We start from the raw sequence: 20,869 nt of genomic DNA, 5'->3' as shown, positions 1-20,869 counted from the left end.
ATCGAATCAGCCAGCGCACCAGTTACTTTTCACAGTTAGAATTTTCTCCATATTTTTTTTTTTAGAAGATTGGTCATTGGAAGCAAAAATGACTTAAATCATGATGGGGGAAATGAATGATCGATTTCATTACGTTTACAGTTGTGATCTAGATGTAAATCTTCAAATTAAGATGTAAGTTAAGTTGAAACAACAGAAAAATAATGTAAAATTTATTGTTGTTTGAAAAGTGACCACCAGGATATATGATAATCAAAACTATGTTCTCTTTTTCTAGCTTTTATGTGATTTGTTGTCAATTTTTTAAAGATATCATTTTAGAATTTTGAATGAAACTTAAATGAACAATGTACAGTACTGGCACGCCAGTAATGATTATTCAAAAACTTCTTCAGTAAAAGCCACGGGCCCTGGAAGTTATTGAAAATATATTGAATGTGCATGTATAAAAAGTAATGCACATGCAATATATTTACAATAACTTCCAGGGCCCGTGGTAAAAGCTGCTTGGTCCGATTTTTAGCTCACCTGAGCCAAAGGCATAAGTGAGCGTTTCTGATCACAATTTGTCCGTTGTCTGTCGTTGTCGTCATTGTCGTTGTCGTCGTCGTTGTAAACTTTTCACATTTTCATCTTCTTCTCAAGAACCACTGGGCAGATTTCAACCAAATTTGGCACAAAGCACCACTAGGTGAAGGGGATTCAAATTTGTTCAAAAGAAGGGCCACGCCCTCTTAAAAGGGGAGATAATTGAGAATTATTTAAAATTTGTTGGTATTTTTCAAAAATCTTCATCTCAAAAACTATTAGGCCTGAAAAGCTTTAACTTGTGTGGAGGCATCCTCAGGTAGTGTAGATTCATGTTTGTTCAAATCATGGTCCCTGTTGGTAGGGTGGGGCCACAATAGGGGGATCAAGTTTTACATAGGAATATATAGAGAAAATCTTTAAAAATCTTCTTCTCAAAAACTATCAGGCCATGAAAGCTCAAATTAAAGTGGAAGCATCCTTAGGTAGTGTAGATTCAAGTTTGTTCAAATCGTGGTCCCTGTTGGTAGGGTGGGGCCACAATAGGGGGATCAAGTTTTACATAGGAATATATAGAGAAAATCTTTAAAAATCTTCTTCTCATAAACTATTAGGCCAGAAAAGCTCAAATTAAAATGGAAGCATCCTCAGGTAGTGTAGATTCAAGTTTGTTCAAATCATTGTCCCCAGGGGGTAGGGTGGGGCCACAATAGGGGGATCAAGTTTTACATAGGAATATATAGGAAAATCTTTAAAAATCTTCTTCTCAAAAACTATTAGGCCAGAAAAGCTCAAATTAAAGTGGAAGCATTCTCAGGTAGTGTAGATTCAAGTTTGTTCAAATCATAGTCCCTGGTGGTATGGTGGGGCCACAATGGGGGAATGGATTTTTACATAGGAATATATAGAGAAAAACTTTAAAAATGCTCTTCTCAAAAACCATTAGGCCAGGAAAGCTCAAATTAAAATGGAAGCATCCTTAGGTAGTGTAGATTCAAGTTTGTTCAAATCATGGTCCCTGTGGGTAGGGTGGGGCCACAATAGGGGGATAAATTTTTATATATGAAGAAAATCTTTAAAAATCTTTTTCTAAAAACTATTAGGCCAGGAAAGCCCAAATTTGAGTGGAAGCACCCCCAGATCGTATAGATTCAAGTTTGTTTAAATAATAGTCCAAGGGTAGGGTGAGGCCACAATGGGGGATGGATTTTTACATAGGAATATATAGAGAAAATCTTTAAAAATCTTCTTTTTAAAGACTATTTGGCCAGAAAAGCTTAAACTTGTGTAGAGGCATCCTTGGGTAGTGTAAATTCAAGTTTGCAAAATCACAGTCCCTAGTGGTAGGGCGGGGCCGTGATGGCGGTTTGAATTTATACATACGAATATATAGAGAAAATCTGTAAAAATATTCTGGGAAAGTTTTCGGTCCTAAACTCAGTACTTAGTGTGAAAGCACAGGTTATGCAGATTTAAGTTTGATGAAACCATGATTCCATTGAGAAAAGTGGGGCCACAAAATGGGGGGGGGGGGAAGGGGTATATAGGAATAGGGAAAAATCTTCTTACAGGTACAACAACAAAAGGGGCTTGGTATTTACCAAAAAAAAATTGGCAGATTTTCAATTTTTTTTAGCAAGATCTACTGTACTTAGTTGTCAAGATATTTTGATACTGTAATGCTAATTTGATCAGAATTAAGGCAATTGTTGCTCAGGTGAGCGATGTGGCCCCTGGGCCTCTTGTTTTTGTAATTACAGTATCAAATTTTTTTTCATACAAATCATTTTATCTTAGAGAGTTATGGACTTTCTCCTATTTACACCAGCAGAATCAGTCTCCTTTCAAAGTTAGAAATATTTAAAGTAAATAAAAATAATTTCTCTTTGAGCAAACGAAAAAACAAACCAAAATGCATCACGGGAATGTTTAAAAAAGGAAACCGCTTGGTTTCGTCCCCCAAATGATTGGGGTTATTCAACCCGCTTGCTATGCGTCAATTGTAAAAAAAACAGACTTTAGAAATATTAGCGAACAAAATGTACACATGTTTATTTGTAATTTGTCTGATCATTTCGACTTTTATTTAAAGCGATGTCAAATTCTTAATACAACTATACCCGTCTCGTCGTCAGGGGTAAAATTTAACATGAGGCGAAGTAACGCGGTACCTTTTAATGTCGTTTGTTTTGTTAGCAAATTTTGTACATATTTTTCTTCATTGAAATTTGGCATAATTGATTGGTAAAACTACTGCAATGTCTATTATTATACATATACTAAGCATAGCCATCATTTAAAAGCGTGCATAAAATTTGATATAAAATCGGACCAAGCAGCTTTAAATGTTTTCATGTATGTCCTTTATAATTAATTTTTGATGTCCAGAGGGACACTGGAGGGAGAGCGGCAGAGGCCTGACTACAAAGAACTTCTGGATGACCCTATGCTGAAGTTTTCTGGGGTGTATGGAGAGGAATGTTCTGACCTGTACGTTACCTGTCAGGTGTTTGCAGATGGACACCCACTCTCCCTGTCAATGAGCACCTCCTACAAAGCATTCAGCACTAGATGGAAGTAAGCCAAGTGTAGTTTCTGGTGTAATTTATATGTTTCTTGATATTGCAAAAATGCAAGTAATAAAACCATATAATTAAAACTTATCAAATCCTGAATTTTAATTGTCAATTTTGTCAAACCGAACATTTGTCATCGACTATTGACAGTTTTTTGTCTGTTGACTGCAGAAAAGAAATATGAAGATATTTTGATTTTAACTCAATGATCTTATGGAATTTCTTTACAGTTGGAATGAATGGATAACACTTCCTGTCAAGTACAGTGATCTTCCAAGGAACGCCATCCTTAGTTTAACCATTTGGGACATTTATGGAACCAATAAGTCCATTCCTGTAGGCAGCACAGTTATTCCTTTGTTTGGAAAAAGAGGGTAATATGAAAATTTGTACCCCAGTCCTGTGTTATATGGCTTAATAGAAATCCAGCACTCTAAAACCGTGCATTTACAATACCACATCTCTCACAACACAGTGTAGCTCTTTCCAAGAAAAGAGTTTTACCTGATTCTTCTTGTGTGAAAAAGTTGTACATGTACCGGTATTTAATTGTCTATTGCGCTTATCAAAGGAAGAATATGTTTATTTCTACATGGCAAATTTACAGCCAAATGATTACCATACTTGTTTATTGATAATGAATCAACATAATTTGATTTTTGGAGCAAATATGAATGAAATAATCATAGATAAAAGGAATATTGAATCAATTAATGTGGGAATAGGTACCTGTTTATGCCATGTAATTCTTGTAAAAACTACAATCACTTTTTCCAATGTCCCCTTTAGAACCTACCGACAAGGCATGCATGATTTGAAGGTGTGGCCAGACATGCTCCCTGACCCCAGCTCAAACTCCACCACCCCAGGGAAGTCTAAGGATCACAAGGACCAAATGAGCAAATTAGCCAAGGTAATGAGGACGAAAATCTATTGTTCCCTAAATTTACAATGAAATACAATTTCAATTAAAGAAACTTAGAAAATTTTGATTTTCCCTGTATCTTGCTAAAGGAAATAACATGTACATGCTGCATCATATTTAATTTATTATAGCTGAGCAAGAAACACCGAGATGGCCACATGCTAAAAGTAGATTGGTTAGATCGGCTTACATTCCGTGAAATTGAAATGATCAATGAAAAACAGAAAAGGGACTCCAAGTTTATGTATCTGATGATTGAATTCCCCCTCATACATTATGAAGATATCGAGTACTCAGTTGTCTACTTTGAAAAGGTATGTAAAAGAATTTTCACTGAAAAATATATCTGGTAATTATATAAAATTATTTTTTTAAAACAAAATTATTTGTTATGAAGAATTTTATCATGATACATTATCTTCTTTTCAATTTCAATTTGACCAGGATGGAGATGAACCTTTGGTTTACAAAACAATACCTGATTTAGTTCAAGTGCCTGATCCAGAAATTGACATGGTATATATTAAAGATAATTATTTTAAAGAAATTAATATTTGGTGTTACTCACCATGATTATAATGTTATTATCCTTGAATACCATATATATTTAATTTTCTAATAAAATCTCAAAATGAAAGAATTATTCAATGCAATCAACGGTGCCAGTTCCAAATTAGTGTGAGAAATCTGCACCATGTACATTATATTTGTTAATTAATATTAGTTAATTATGATTTTTGCATCATCATTCTTATTTTTTTCAAAGGAAAATTTGGTGGAAAGTAAACACCACAGATTGGCCAGGAGTTTGAGAAGTGGTCCAACGGATAGAGACATGAAGCCAGATGCCAAAACCAGAAATCTACTCCATGTAATAATCTTTGTCTGTCTTTGGCAACTTTTATTATTATAAAAAGTTTCAAATCTCAGTACCAATATATGGTCCATTGTAAAAATGATATATTTTATACTACAGGAAATTGTCCGCTATCCACCCACTAAAACTCTCACATCTGAAGAGGAAGACTTGGTGTGGAAATTTAGGTTTTACCTATGTAACCAGAAAAAGGTAGAGTAAAAGATGCTGCACTATCAATGCAGTGATTTGAAGTGCTATATTGAAATTTCTACTCTCTACCTGTAGTTGAACAGGTTGAAAAAGTGAGAGAGTGAATCCCTATCGTGGACTACATGTATCAAATTGGAGTGATGTATCTGAATGCCTTTTCTTCAAAATTCTTCTTTGCACAATTTAGATCATAAAAGATCTTAATTTACATAATTTCAAAGTGTTTTAAGTATTTTTTTAATGGAAAATTATCAATAATTTGTTATGGACTACAGTGTATATGGAATTATAACCTATGCCTGTTTGCCAGAAAAATAAATCAGCTATTTTTCTTATATCTATTATCATGATTGCACCCGTCAGATTGGTATTGTTAACCTAGAAATCAAACTCTATTACAGGCCTTGACAAAGTTTTTGAAGTGTGTGAACTGGAAACAACCTCAGGAATCCCGTCAGGGGATAGAACTCCTTACCCGCTGGAGTCCCATGGATGTGGAGGATGCCCTGGAACTTCTCTCCCCAGCCTTCTCGCACCCCACGGTCAGGAAGTACGCTGTGTCCCGACTCAGGCAGGCCGATGATCAGGTATCTGCTGGATAATTTCATAACATTCACATTTTTTCTGACCCCCTTACCACAGTCATAAAAATGTAACCATGTTAATGAAAGAATATTGTACATGTACTTTAGTTTTGCAATTTTTTACAATAAATTCGCTAAAATATTTCTATATACGGCATGTCAAATGAGAAAGAAGAATTAAAAGTTGGTAGATTGAAGTATGTACATTATACACTTATTTAGAGTAATGTACATTGTACAGTTATTTAGAGTAATAAAGATTAATATCTTTTTGGTGCCTCTCCAGGATCTTTTGCTGTATCTGCTCCAACTGGTTCAGGCCCTGAAGTATGAGGACTTTGAGGAGATCATGAGATACAATGACAGCATAGTAGACAGGAAGGACTCTGTCAGTGACACAAGTGCACCTGAAAAAACCAGGTACAGTGTAATCATATAATGGATGTTTTTTTTTGTTTTTGTTTTTTTTTTTTACAAACGTTGTACCATTTAATTCAGATATGAGGTTTGGATTTTTAAAATCTAATTTTCTTGATCTTCTTTTTTGGCTGTGAGATATTGATACTCAAAGAAGTGAATGTATAAATCGTGTACAGAACCTGCAGATGATGATTAAACATTATACAATGTACTTGTAAGTGGCACATTTTTTTTGCAGGACTACTAGTGTTCTGTCCAGAGCATCTTCCAATGAATCAATCTTGCATGCCTTGGGAGGATCATCTCCCTCACAGTCTGAAAGTCCAGAGTCCAAGCTAGAGAGAGAGGTAGGACCTCAACAATCCTAGAATCCTTATTACATGTTGCTGAGATGCGCATTTTTATATTTTAGATATTTTTGTAGTTAAAAACACTTGGAACAAAAAGTAAAGTATCATTCACAAAAATGTAATCAATATCTGAATATGTGAATTTTTTTCATTCAGATGGATCTTGCCAGTTTTCTGATCTCCCGTGCATGTAACAATACATCTCTTGCAAATTACTTCTACTGGTATGGTTATATTTATTCATTCTTCTGAATTTCACTGATCCTTTTTCAATTTTTTCCATTATTATTTACTTATGAATTACCGGTATACAATGAGTTAATCTTAGATATAAGATAATATTTATTTAAAGTCGGGTTTTACAAACAATAAACATTAGCTCAGAAGATGTACCATCTTTGTATACCCACGAGTGATCACAACGATGGTGATTATGTACCTGAGCAATATTGTATTTTTCAGTTAGTCTTTACACGGTATATTGAACTTGTACAGTGTGATATGTCCATGCTTGTTTTAAGGTACTTGTCGGTGGAGTGTGTAGACCCCAATGGCCTTGATGTAAAAGACTCCAAAGTGACCAAAATGTATCAGCATGTTTTGAAGAGGTTCTCGCAGGCTCTGTTCAAGGTATTCAAATGGCTCCATTTGTTGTATTACATCATAAAGAATAGGATTTATTGTTGCATATCTGTTACATTGTATAGGGGGCTTTACTTGAATTTACAGTTTACTCTACATCCAGATTTTAAGAATTCAATTAAAATTCCATATAAAACAAAATTCATTACACATACATATTTGGTAATTTTGCAAAGAAATGTAGATCCTAACTTGTGTAGTGTGATTCAAATCTGTACTTGTAATTCCCATACATTTGTGTAGAACTGAGAGATAATTGGATGTAACATACATGTATTTTCATCTTACAATACAAGATATATAGATACAATATACATGAACAGTCATGCAACAATACAAACATTGTTTACCTTTTCCAGGAGAGTAATGAATCTAGACAGAGACGCTCCATGATTGCTCGGCAGCAGACATTTATAGACAGGCTGGTGGATCTAGTCAAAATTGTAACCAGGGAAAGCGGCAATAGAAAGAAAAAAGTGAGTATTGAGATGTACCATGAAATATGTACAGTATGCATATACATGTACTTTTATATGAATACATCTATCTACAATGTAGGAAGTGGATGAAGGGTTAAGACTGAATTTTCATATTATGTGCCTTTACCAGTACTTTTCTATTTGCTATGTATTGACAGCACATGTAAGTAGATGCCCTTCAAAATATACTTGACTGATGTTGTAGATAGAGAGATTGCAGGCTCTACTACATGATCAAGAAGCCTGTAAATTTGATTTCTCCAACTTTGAGCCATTATCACTACCTCTTGACCCAGACATTAAAATTTGTGGAATCATTCCAGAAAAAGCAACTCTATTCAAAGTAAGATTAAAAAATATATAATGGTATAACAGAAAAAGAAACATAGGAATTGTAGTATTGTTTTACTTGAACACGTGTGTAAAAGTTAACACTGAAAACTGGTGTTCTCCTAGACCCTTTGTTTTAGACACACAATTTTTATACAAGCCATGAGTTACCTCATTATATTTATGTATTTTAAAAGATCTTACTGTTTATCATTTTACAGAGTAACTTGATGCCTTGTAAATTTGTGTTCAAAATGGTGGAAGGTGGGGAATACATGGCCATGTACAAACATGGGGATGATCTTCGACAGGATAACCTCATTCTGCAAATCATCACTCTGATGGACAAGGTATGCCAATGTCTACACTAGAGACAGGTGTCCAGAAAGTACACTAATATATACACTATAAACAGGTGTCCAGAAAGTACACTAGTGTCTACACTAGAGACAGGTGTCTAGAAAGTACACTAATGTCTACACTTCAGACTGATGTCCAGAAAGTACACTTATGTCTACATTAGAGACGAGTGTCTAGAGAGTACTTTATTGTCTACACTAGTGACAGGTGTCTAAAAAGGACACAAATGTCTACATTAGAGAGAGGTGTCCAGAAGGTATACAAATGTCTACACTAGAGACTAGTGTCTAGAATGTACCCTAGTGTTTGCACTATTGATAAGTGTCCAGAGGGTACATTATTTACCCTAGAGACAAATGTCTAGAAAGTTCACTAATGTCTACACTACAGACGTTTGTCTAGTTGTATCTACATTTCTATTTTATATACTTTCAATTTATTACTATTCACTGAAACTTGGTATTTGTTGTTTAGGTGATATACAAATTCAAATGTTCACTGAAAAAGGTTTGAGGCAACAATTTTAGTGGTATTACATGTTCGTTTTACATGTTTGTATGCATTTTATACTATATATTTGAAATTGATGCCTATGAATATTAATGAAACCACAGTGAAGGTTATGAAATTATAAGGTAAGACTACAAAACCTATTTAAATGTTCATGTAAAAAAGAATTTAGAGTACTTGGTACTTTCAGTGCTTAAAATGTCATTTGAATTCAGGTGAACATGGTGAATGATTTATGTTTTTTAATTTTTCAGTTGTTGATGAGAGATAATTTGGATTTAAAGTTGACTCCTTACAAAGTTCTTGCTACCAGCTGTAAGCATGGTAAGTGAAAGTTCAAGGTTTGACTCATACTGTTCTGTGTAAGTACAAATAAATTAAGTAAAATGTATTTATTTCACCTCCGTTAAATATTGAATTTAAAAAAAACACCATTTTTTGTGATTTGAATTGATTGGCTAGATTTTAAAACAGGTTGAAAAGCATTTTAAGGGTAAGATATTATATCTGACAATAATATAGATAATGAACTTCCACAGGATGAATGACCATCTTTAAGTTCTCCTTAAAGATAGCTTAAAGATGCTTAAAGGTAGCTTAAAGACGATCTTTAAGCCACCTTTAAGCTACCTTTAAGCTATATGTGTTGCTTAAAGATGGCTTAAAGAAAGCGTAAAGATGGCTTAAAGGCAGCTTAAAGACTATCTTTAAGCCACCTTTAAGCCACCTTTAAGGACAACTTATAGGTCCTTAATGTCCAAACTTCTTTAAGCCACCTTTAAGCCACCTTTAAGCTACCTTTAAGCCACCTTTAAGCCATTAAAAAAAATTTATTTCAATATTGTGCTTAATTTCCAACAAAATGTATTAACTTTATGAAAGAAAAGGTATTAAAACGGTTTTTGTTCTAGAAAGAAAAATGAAAAAAAAAACACCAAAAAAAACACCGGCCACGGGGAGAATTGAACCCGGGACCCTTAGCTTACTAGCATCACCACGCTTCCTCTGCGCCACTGCAACTTACATATATATGAGCGTTTTTATATCAGTGGATATTGAATCACTGTATTGAATGTGTTTACTTGAAAAGATTTTGACAAACCATTCAGTTTGTAACAATCAATTATATCTAATTTATAAATTACATGCATGCGTGTATTTAGAATGAAATACGGAAACTGGTCTTCAGTGAGCAAAAATATATTATACCTAAATGGAAACCGTTAGGTTCACTATAGTAGGCTTTCTTAGTTAATAAATTTAAACCGAGTAGATATACGTTCATCTAATTTATAGCTATAAAAATGTAAGAAAGAAAATGAAATCATTTCTTTTATTAAATGCATTGATACTATTAGGGTATTTGTTCAATTTCCCGCAATTTCCCGGTTTTCATGATCGCGACGCCGTTCCAATATGTTTAATTATTTACATGTAATTGTATGTACATGATTTTTAAACTATCAATTCTATAACAAACAAAATTACCAATTACCGGTGACGTATTTACTGCATGTGGCAATTGCAAATGACTTGTATATACAATTGTATGATGTGCCAGGCCGGGTATATTTGACATATTTACCCTTATACATATATTTAAATAATCAACCCCTATTTATGATCACCGGTACATTAATTAATTAGCCTCAAGATTTTACTTTTACATACATGTATCGTTAATTTGTAGACGTAACATCTTTGAAACCCAGAGCTAGGAAATAATACTCTGAAAATGAATTACAAATGTAAATTAACTTTTATTCACTAGACTTATCGTATACTCGTACATACTAAGATTCAACGCCTTTAGAAACCCTGACGTGCACCCGGGCACACGACACACCTGTTGTGTATATCTTGTATATTCTGTGTTAGTTCCAGGGGTTTTCTTAAGTTGGACAAACAATAGACTTTAATTAGATATACACAAACATGCACCTGGGCACACGACACAACTGTTGTGTATATCTTGTATATTCTGTGTTAGTTCCAGGGGTTTTCTTAAGTTGGACAAACAATAGACTCTAATAAGATATACACAAACGAACAAAACTATGTCTAGACAAACAAAGCAGTAATATCCTGCCCGATATAACAAAGGCAGTTGAGAGTTTTTTCATCTTTAACATGTATCTAGCAGATCTAGAGTTAGAAATAATGAAAATTGAAAAAAAAATACAAACCTTAAACCGATTATCAAATTAAATCATGTATTTTTGGTTCATTATCTTTATTTTGTTTAATAACCGGAGGAACAGAGAGAGAGAGAGAGAGAGAGAGAGAGAGAGAGAGAGAGAGAGAGAGAGAGAGAGAGATTGAGATTTTTTTCACCGATTAATTTATAATAGGAAACAAACATACTTTAATTAGTTTTATGCACATATTAAGATACAGAGACTGCGCTCATCCCTACAATAATTTTGAAACCCCCAAAAAGTATAAAGAATTTTATAACGGCAATCTGTGTCCATTGGAGCGGTGCTGATGATAGCGATCTGTGTTTAATGGAGCGACGATTAAAACCGCCTGGAACACACCCCCCTTCCTTGGAAATTATATTATCACTCGGATGACCCCCTCTTATCTCTATAAAAGAGCTTTTGCATTTAATATATGTTTTTATTGTTCAGCTTGATCAATATTGACTTAAAGGCCACTTAAAGACAGTGTAAAGGCAGTGTAAAGAGAGCGTAAATGCCACTTAAAGATGCTTAAAGATGGCTTAAAGGTGGCTTAAAGGTGGCTTAAAGAAGTTTGGACATTAAGGACCTATAAGCACTTGCTTAAAGGTGACTTAAAGGCGGCTTAAAGGTTATATAGCCTTTAAGCTCCTTTAAGTCACCTTTAAGCCACCTTTAAGGACTTGCTTAAAGATGGTTTTTCGCCCTGTGTTCCCTCCTTTCAAATTTTTATATGTATCAACATTGATCCCTTACAGAATTGAATATTCCACTAAGTACATTTACATTCTGAAAGCTCTAATTTACAAATGAACAATCAATTGCCTATGTCACACTCACTCTGTGGAGGAATAAGATATTGATGCTGATTATTTCACCAACTTTCTATCTATGTCAAAAAAAAAAATTGTGGATCTAAGTTTTAATGAGACTGTTGATTCAGACTGCATGGTTATTTTCCTGTAGGCTTTGTCCAGTTTGTGGAGTCTGTGGCAGTAGCAGAGGTTCTCAATCAGCACACAGGCATCCAAAGCTTCTTCAAAATTTGTGCCCCGTGTGAAAACACTCCATACGGATTCCAACCTGAAGTCATGGATAATTTTGTGAAGAGCTGTGGTAAGGGGGATTACTCTGACTTCTACGTGTATATAGTCATTATTAAAATAAAATTGTTTGCACATTTTAGAGACAGGTTCTTAAAAAAGATTACATGTAGGAAATTACTGATATGTATTTTTGTTTAATTTAACACAGTGGCTAAATTTAAAACAGTGGATAAAACTATTAACAAGTGGTTTATGGTCAATTATTTTCATATTTCAGCTGGCTACTGTGTCATAACATATGTGCTAGGTGTTGGAGATCGGCATTTCGATAATTTATTGCTGACAAAGACAGGTACATTTACTAAACAAGTTACTCATATCTTATTTTCTTACTCTACAATCAATATCATTTTGATTTGGCTGATTATGTACTGTTAATAATCTGTTAAATAGATGAATGTGCATGTATATGTGTATAACTATATTTATATTTTTAAAGCATGTATGCAAAAATACCAGTTTACTAAAATATATATGAATTTACCTTTGTAAAATCATTTTAGGAAACTTTTGAGTAATTTCTACTGTAAGACAGGGTCACCAAAATGACAGGAGGACTGTAAACCAATTTTTATTCGCAACATCTTTATTTCGCGACTAACCTGAGATTGGTTTGCAATGCTAATTTTTAAGACCAAGTCTTATCCACATATGTTTTGTAATTACAATCATATGCCAAGGACTGGGCTCTTGCGAATCTATAAGAAATTTCTCGCACGCGAATAAAAGTTGGTTTACGGTAATTACTGGTGTTTATAAACATTAAATTATTTTCATATTGTTTATTGCAAGGAAAACATTTGGTATTGAAAAGTGTGTGTGAAAAACTACTTATAATTAAAACTGCTTGTAGGAAAGCTATTCCATGTAGACTTTGGCTTCATACTTGGGCGGGACCCCAAGCTCCTCCCCCCACTGATGAAGCTGACAACAGAAATGATTGACGGAATGGGCGGCCCAAACTCTGAGCATTTCCATGATTTTAAGAAACTCTGCTACACAGCTTTTCTTGCAATCAGAAGGTTATTCAAGATTGATGATTACCATGAAAGTGTATATTACAAATTCCAACATCTGATTTATCTTTGTTCAACATAACATTAATGTACTTTTTAAAAACAAAATCTTAAACATGTGTGTGTGTTTGTGTGATATTTTATAAACCTTTTTTGGTAAAAATGAAGCATATATGGAGGATGTAAAAGTTAACATGATTATGGTTTTCAGGTCTTCCAACCTCATTCTAAATCTGTTCACGTTAATGGTCAATGCCAACATTCCAGACATCGCTATAGAGCCTGATAAATCAGTCAAAAAGGTCAGCCATTTACTGCATTGGAGTACCTACTTCATAAAACAATTTGAAAGAATTTGCAAAATTGTATGGAATAGTTTGCCTGCATCAAAATGTATCTGAAGTCTAACATAAATATTTTATTTTTTGTTGCACTCAGGCTAAAAATATCTTCACGTGGAGTGATTATTATATTTTCGATGCTCATTGATAATTGATTTAGGTTATAATGACTAAATTTTGAAGCTATTTGTTTTACACCTCTACAAACTTGATTGGAACACTTCATGCATTTACATATTGTAGATAACCTTCCTTTGCTCTCTTCTTGTATAAATGAATATAATTCATTACATATTACTTCTGGAAGATTCATTACAACTGTGCATACATGTTTATCATTGTTTTTTTTATATATTAAAAAGAAATATATAAACACATTGTTTAGAAGATGATATATATAAACTTAATTTTTTTTCTTGTTTGATGGTCTAGGTTCAGGACAAGTTTGTTCTCCACCTGACAGATGAAGAGGCGGTGCAGTACATGCAGAATGTAATTGACGGCAGCGTGTCGGCCATGATGCCAGTGCTGGTAGAGAGATTCCACACTATAGCACAGGCAAGTACTAGTCAAACCCTGTACATCAAATACACACTATAGCCCAGGCAAGTACTGGTCAAAACTACACACTATAGCCCAGGCAAGTACTAGTCAAACCCTGAACATCAAATACACACTATAGCCCAGGCAAGTACTAGTCAAACCCTGTACATCAAATACACACTATAGCCCAGGCAAGTGCTAGTCAAACCTACACACTATAGCCCAGGCAAGTACTAGTCAAACCCTGAACATCAAATACACACTATAGCCCGGGCAAGTAGTAGTCAAACCCTGAACATCAAATACACACTATAGCCCGGGCAAGTAGTAGTCAAACCCTGTACATCAAAAACACACGATAGCCCAGGCAAGTACTAGTCAAACCCTGTACATCAAATACACACTATAGCCCAGGCAAGTACTAGTCAAACCCTGTACATCAAATACACACTATAGCCCAGGGCAAGTACTAGTCAAACCCTGTACATCAAATACCCACTTTAGCCCAGGCAAGTACAAGTCAAACCCTGTACATCAAATACACATTATAGCCCAGGGCAAGTACTAGTCAAACCCTGTACATCAAATACACACAATAGCCCAAGGCAAGTACTAGTTAAACCTATACAGAACATTTGGTTACTGTCCACACTATTGCCAAGGCAAGTACTAATCAAACCAATAGATACAGAATACATGCTATAGCCCAGGCAAGTATTAATCAAATCAATAGATACAGAATAAATGCTATAGCCCAGGGGCAAGCACTAATCAAACCTTATAAATACATCTACACAACACAAGGTGGTCACTGTCTTGAATAAAAAAGTGATAGTTAGATGAGGGTATGAAAACATGAGAGTCTGAGACTGAGGCATGTATATGTACTGTAGATTTTTTTTATTACATAAACACCTAGAATTGTGCCCACCAAAATTTTGTTACAATTTCACTTTGTTTACAGCTATCAGAAAAAACATTTTTTTTCTTTATCAAAAAGAGTGTTAAAACTGACCTACATGAGTAAAATTATCATGGATGAAAGATAGTTGGAAAATTTTCAAGATCAGATTGGTCTGTAATCCATGAGGATCACAGAGGAGTCCAAGTTTGTGGGCAGGGGATACATACATTACAAGTAGTGAAGTAGGAATTTATAGAAAAAAATATAAGCTACAAATAAATAAGTTGATGCAAAAGATAGGTAAGAATATACAAATTTGAATAATACAGAACCCCCATGGGTCAGAAAAGTGCTATTATTGCCGGGAAGTTGGGTTTTTGTATTGCATTTGATAAATAGTGAAGCTATTCAGACACTTTGTCAATTTGATTTTATTGTTCAGGTGAATGATGTGGCCCATGGGCCTCTTGTTTTACCACGTGTGACCCAAGTGTTCCCTTAATCAATGTATGTTGTCTTCTATGATTGGCACTATGGGTTAAAGTGCCCAACACAATATGCTGGCTTATCGGTGATTGTGTAGTATACAGATTGTTTGTATTCGATTTATACTACATAAACATGTATCTATAAATAAGATAAAATACTTGTATGTGATTTATATTAGGTACACATATGTATGTATTATAAGATAAAATACTTTTATTTGATATACATGAATATGTATTAAAAGATAAAATACTTGAAAGAGAAACTTGGAAAATAGTCAATTTGTATTTTTTTTTTACAGAAATGGAGGAAATAGGAGTCTATGAAAGGGACCATTTCTGTGATGAAGAAAAAATGTGCAATATTTTATGAACTGTTTATTTTATAAACTGACAAATAAGTTTTATTATTATAGAATAAGATGTTAAATATATGCAATATTATTATGGTTTTTTAGGGGAGGAAAAGAAATAAATTATAATTCACTTATATTTTTGTGACTTGTTATTGCAACAGACTTTATAAAGTACTTTTACAAGTGATACAGTTGACTAGATTTTAATCATTACTTCACATCTTTTTGATATCTGTGTGTGTCAGATTGAGAAGACATGTGACTATTGGGATATCTGTGTTTGTCAGATTGAGGAGACACATGACTATAGGGATATCTGTGTGTGTCAGATTGAGGAGACATGTGACTACTGGGATATCTCTGTGCGTGTCGGATTGAGAAGACATGTGACTTTTGGGATATCTGTTTGTGTGTCAGATTGAGAAGACATGTGACTATTGGGATATCTGTGTGTGTCAGATTGAGGAGACACATGACTATTGCAATACCCGTGTGTCAGATGGAGGAGACATGCGACTATTGCAATACCTGTGTGTCAGATGGAGGAGACACGTGACTATTGGGATATCTGTGTGTGTGTGTCAGATTGAGGAGACACGTGATTATTGGGATATATGTGTGTGTGTCAGATTGAGGAGACACGTGACCACTGGGATATCTGTGTGTGTGTGTCAGATTGAGGAGACACGTGATTATTGGAATAGTCATTATTTCTTAAATGTTTTTATAATACAAATTGGATTTTTTTTCCTTAATACTTGGAATTCCAAATATGAACAACACTAAAAATTGTGCAGTTTAATTTCACTTGCATATAACATACTCAAACAAAATATACAAAACTTTTTTTATCGAATGAATAATAGAAAGTTACTACTGTACAGCAGGCTGAAAGCGAAAGAGGATTTCCTCATTAAACTTTGATGTAAAGCTTTGTTTTGTGTGCTTGATCAATGTTTTAGGTTGACAATACTCTTAGACCGTCTGTAGATAAACATTGATTTATCCGTGTTAAAATAAGACACTAGTAAAGTTCATGGATAGCTATAAAGGAAATTGTGTCGTATCATACTCTCATCGATATCTGTGAAAAAATAACAGTTAAAAGTCCCATAGCATATCTTCTAGCTGTTCGTCATCATTTTTAAGAATTCTGAAATGAAAAAAAAAAATGATAATCAAAGATGATAGATATAAAAACTGGAGGATGGATTTGAATATACCTTATTTATAATACTCGTATATCGTTACTATTCGTAGAGTCTCAACTTTTGTAGAAGTAGTCAATACCCCTCACATAAGAATCTATATCCTCAACGAAATATGTTTAATGTATGTTTATTTTTTATTGGGAATAGATAAAAAAACTGCATTTCAACTTATTGTAAAAACAAAACAAATACCTGGTAATACACGAAAATCTGTTGCCACGAAATAATGCATTGTGATTTAACATTAAATGATATATTGATTAAGATTCCATTGAAAATAATAAAAGAACTTTGTTACATCAAGATTATTTGATTGATTCTTATAATCAGTACCATTGAAGTTGATTTCTCCATCGCCATCTTGATCGGCGTTTCTGAACATCTGCTGAAGCTCTCGGTCTGTCAGCCTCTCTCCGAGGTTGTTCATCACGTGACGTAGTTCTGACACGCTAATCACGCCGTCGCCATTCTTGTCGAACACCTTGAAGGCTTCCATCATGTCTGCCATTGGATTAAACTCGGAGCAGTGCCGTCCTAAGACCTCCATAAGCTGCGTAATGTTCACCATCTTTTTGTCTGAAAAAAAAGGACAGCAAATGTGATTTTGTAAAAATATTTTATTGTCATTTCTATTACGGTACAATTTACAATACTATGAATAAATGTACAATGTACCTACTTTAATCTTCAAACTAAAAGCATTATCAACTTTCATTCGTCTCTATCTCATTTGACATGTTTAAGATATATAGAAATAGGGGGTTTTTTTTGGAGCGGAGTGGTTATGGGCGTTGCTGGTTCAAACCCCGCTGTGGTCATTTGATGTTTTGTGCACTTAGACAAGGCACTTTGTCTACATTGTCTCGGTCTGAAAATTGGGTACCGGCATGCGGGTACGCTGAGGATTAATCTGCGATCGATGGACTGGTGTCCAATCCAGGGGGAGTCAATGACTCTCATCCGCTTACCACCATAGAAACCGGGGATAAGCACCGGCCCTATGCGCCTTCATGGCTCGGAGAAGAATGTAACAAACACTTTTACAGTAATTGGGAAATCGTTATTATGTTAATCGTTCAAAGCAATGTTTATTTAACATAACATTAATTTGCAATCCAGGTTCGGTACTCGAGATACATTTATATTGATCTGAATCGGAGTATACTTACCAACACCTTCAAATTCTACCTTTTTTTTAGAGTGGGTCTCAACTCCATATTTTTGTCAAAGTCTAATAGAATACAAACCATTTTCAATCAACAAAATCTTGAAGATATGATCAAATATACATTAGAAATATAATTTGGTATCCAAATCATTAAACGTTTTAGAAAAATAATATAAATCCGTAAATTTGTAGCCAAAGTCGCATGTAGAATTTAAATATAAAATTTTGTTGTTACTGATATGGCTCAGTGGAAAGGGCACCAAATTTTAGGCAACCTTAAAAAAAATTGGCATTCTAGGTTGAGGGTACCACACCACCCATCGTTGGATACCTACGGGTGATCGCGTCTTCTACTGATCATCCGTTGACAAGTAAAAGACGCGAACACCCGGTACAAGTAAAAGACGCGATCACCCGGTGACAAGTAAAAGACGCGAACACCCGGTGACAAGTAAAAGACACGATTACCCGGTGACAGGTAAAAAAAACGCGATCACCCGGTGACAAACAAAAGACGCGGTCACCGGGTGACAAGTAAAAGACGCGATTACCCGTGAAAAGTAAAAGACGCGATCACCCGGTGACAAGACAAGATGAAAGGTCTAATTTTGATTGGATTGTTAAAATATACAAATCGACTATACATGTGATTAGAAATTGTGCATTCGCAAAATTGTATTATAATATTAAAAATAGATTTTTATGGGGGTAAAAACTAAGTTTGAAATTGTATTTTGCGCTTAAAACAGTGGGCATTTGCACCATGTTATTCCTCCATCTTCTTTCTTTAAATTTACTCGCACATTTCTTTGTTGGCTTATGAGGATTATCCGCCGAGTTTCGATATACCAATTTGCGATACCGTACATATTAGATTGCCAACTTTTGTTCTTTTTTTATTTTTTACTTTAAATCGATTGTAATCGTGATTATCACTGTTTTAAAATATTATTAAAATAGTTAACTTCATGATGATTAACCAGCGGTCTTCCGGAAACGTTAGCGATGCTAACAAATCAACTATTTTTACTATGTGAAGGGGGAAATTTGTTCCTAAGTAATTAACACTGCATTGCATTTGGTATGCGGGTTTAACTAAACTCACGGAGATGAGAATATTTGACATTTCGTAATTAAAGGTCGTTGCACATCGACAAAAGAAAAAACAAGAGGCCCATGGGCCACATCGCTCACCTGAACAACAGTTCCTTGTAACATTCTATTTCCTAGCATTCTATTTCCTAGCATATGTTATTTTTATTTTAAACTTTGAACCCCTTTCTGGGGCCCCAGTATTGGTCCGGGGTTTATGGTTGGCTTTAACAACTACACTAGTTGAGGACCCTTGCATTGTAATCTCACAAACTGTAGCATTGTAGTTCTCAAGAAGAAAATTTTTAAACATTTTCGATATATATTTCTATGTTAAACTTTGAACCCCACTTGAGGCATCAGTATTGGTCTGGGGGTCTTGGGGCCCCAGTATTAGTTCGGGGGTCACGGTTTTACCAATTTAGAATCTACAATAGCCAATGATGCTTGCATCTCACAAACTGTTGCAATGTAGTTCTTGAGAAGAAGATTTTTAAACATGTTCCCTATATATTTCTATTTTAATTTTGAACCCCTTCTTGGGCCCCAATATTAGTCTGGGGGGTCACGGCTTCCACAATTTAGAAACTTTACAATTTGAGAATGCTTGCATACTAATTTCACAAATTGAAGCATTGTAGTTCTCCTCCATTAGATTTTTAAACATGTTCCCTCCTATCTTTTTATGTGAAACATTGAACCCCTTCTCCTGGAGCCCCAGTATTAGATCGCTTCTATAATTTAAATTTTTCATTATTTGAGGATCCAAGTAAAGTAATCTCACAAAAAATGACATTGTAGTTCTCGGAAAAGATTTTTTAAAAACATGTTTCCTATATATTTCTATGTTAAACTTTGAACCCCTCTTGATGCCCCAGTATTAGTCCGGGGGTCATGATTTTAACACTTTAAAATCTACAATTGCCAAGGATGTATACATAGTAATATCCCAAACTGTTACAATGTAGTTCTTGAGAAGAAGATTTTTAAACATTTTTCTTATATATGTTAAACTTTGAACCCCGCTTTGGGGCCCAGTTTTTGCCAGGGGGTCACAATTTTAACAATTAAGAATCTTCACTATACATACAAGCTTATGTATAAATATTGGCATTTCTGGTGCAGTGGTTCTTGAGAAGAAGATTTTAAAACATTTATCATATTTATTTCTATGTTAATCTTTGAACCCCGTTTGGAGCCCCAGATTTAGTACGGGGGTCGTGATTTTTACAATTTAGAATCTTCACTATATATACAAGCTTTTGTGTAAATATTGGCATTTCTGGTGCAGTGGTTCTTGAGAAGAAGATTTTTAAAGATTTTTCCAATGTATTTCCATGATAAATTTTGAACCCCGCCTGGGGCCCCAGTTTTGGTCCGGGGGTCATGATTTTTACAATTTAGAATCTTCACTATATATACAAGCTTTTGTGTAAATATTGGCTTTCTGGTGCAGTGGTTCTTGAGAAGAAGATTTTTAAACATTTTTCCAATGTATTTCCATGTTAAAATTTGAACCCCGCCTGGGGCCCCAGTTTTGGTCCGGGGGTCACGATTTTTACAATTTAGAATCTTCACTATAAATACAAGCTTTTGTGTAAATATTGGCATTTCTGGTGCAGTGGTTCTTGAGAAGAAGATTTTTAAACATTTTCCAATGTATTTCCATGTTAAATTTTGAACCCCGC

The 20,869-nt window shown here is 34.5% G+C and overlaps 2 protein-coding genes across 4 annotated transcripts in view; one reads left to right on the top strand and one right to left on the bottom strand.

The window, feature by feature from the left end:
* The first annotated feature begins 14 nt into the window (after nt 1-14).
* On the top strand, nt 15-15,846 carry LOC128179023 (phosphatidylinositol 3-kinase catalytic subunit type 3-like). 2 transcript variants are annotated; one of them, XM_052846489.1, is made up of 23 exons: nt 15-174; nt 2,917-3,105; nt 3,335-3,478; nt 3,894-4,017; nt 4,161-4,343; nt 4,474-4,545; nt 4,796-4,900; nt 5,006-5,098; nt 5,500-5,685; nt 5,969-6,102; nt 6,341-6,449; nt 6,609-6,676; nt 6,974-7,082; nt 7,454-7,570; nt 7,779-7,916; nt 8,125-8,253; nt 9,028-9,097; nt 11,923-12,072; nt 12,280-12,354; nt 12,916-13,084; nt 13,290-13,380; nt 13,852-13,977; nt 15,657-15,846. In XM_052846489.1, the coding sequence occupies exons 1-23, from the start codon at nt 101-103 to the stop codon at nt 15,669-15,671; spliced, it is 2,670 nt and encodes an 889-aa protein (XP_052702449.1). In that variant the 5' UTR covers nt 15-100; the 3' UTR covers nt 15,672-15,846. The 2 variants fall into 2 exon arrangements, with proteins under 2 accessions (XP_052702449.1, XP_052702448.1); XM_052846488.1 differs by having other exon boundaries at nt 13,852-15,696.
* A 255-nt stretch (nt 15,847-16,101) lies between these two features.
* Nucleotides 16,102-20,869, bottom strand: part of LOC128179055 (calmodulin-like) — a 14,408-nt gene continuing 9,640 nt past the window's right edge. The window contains exons 4-5 of one of the 2 annotated variants that reach the window (XM_052846543.1): nt 17,255-17,497; nt 16,102-16,863 (exon numbers count right to left, since the gene is read on the bottom strand). In XM_052846543.1, the coding sequence (XP_052702503.1) occupies nt 16,835-16,863; nt 17,255-17,497 (272 nt within the window). In that variant the 3' untranslated portion in view covers nt 16,102-16,834. The remainder of the gene's footprint in view (nt 16,864-17,254; nt 17,498-20,869) is intronic. The other variant, XM_052846542.1, reaches the window with a different exon arrangement.

This window comes from Crassostrea angulata, chromosome 3 (assembly GCF_025612915.1).
Source record: "Crassostrea angulata isolate pt1a10 chromosome 3, ASM2561291v2, whole genome shotgun sequence".
Taxonomy (NCBI): Eukaryota; Metazoa; Mollusca; class Bivalvia; order Ostreida; family Ostreidae; genus Magallana; species Magallana angulata.
The sequence above is the reverse complement of the archived record's forward strand: the minus strand, read 5'-3'. Positions and strand labels throughout refer to the sequence as shown.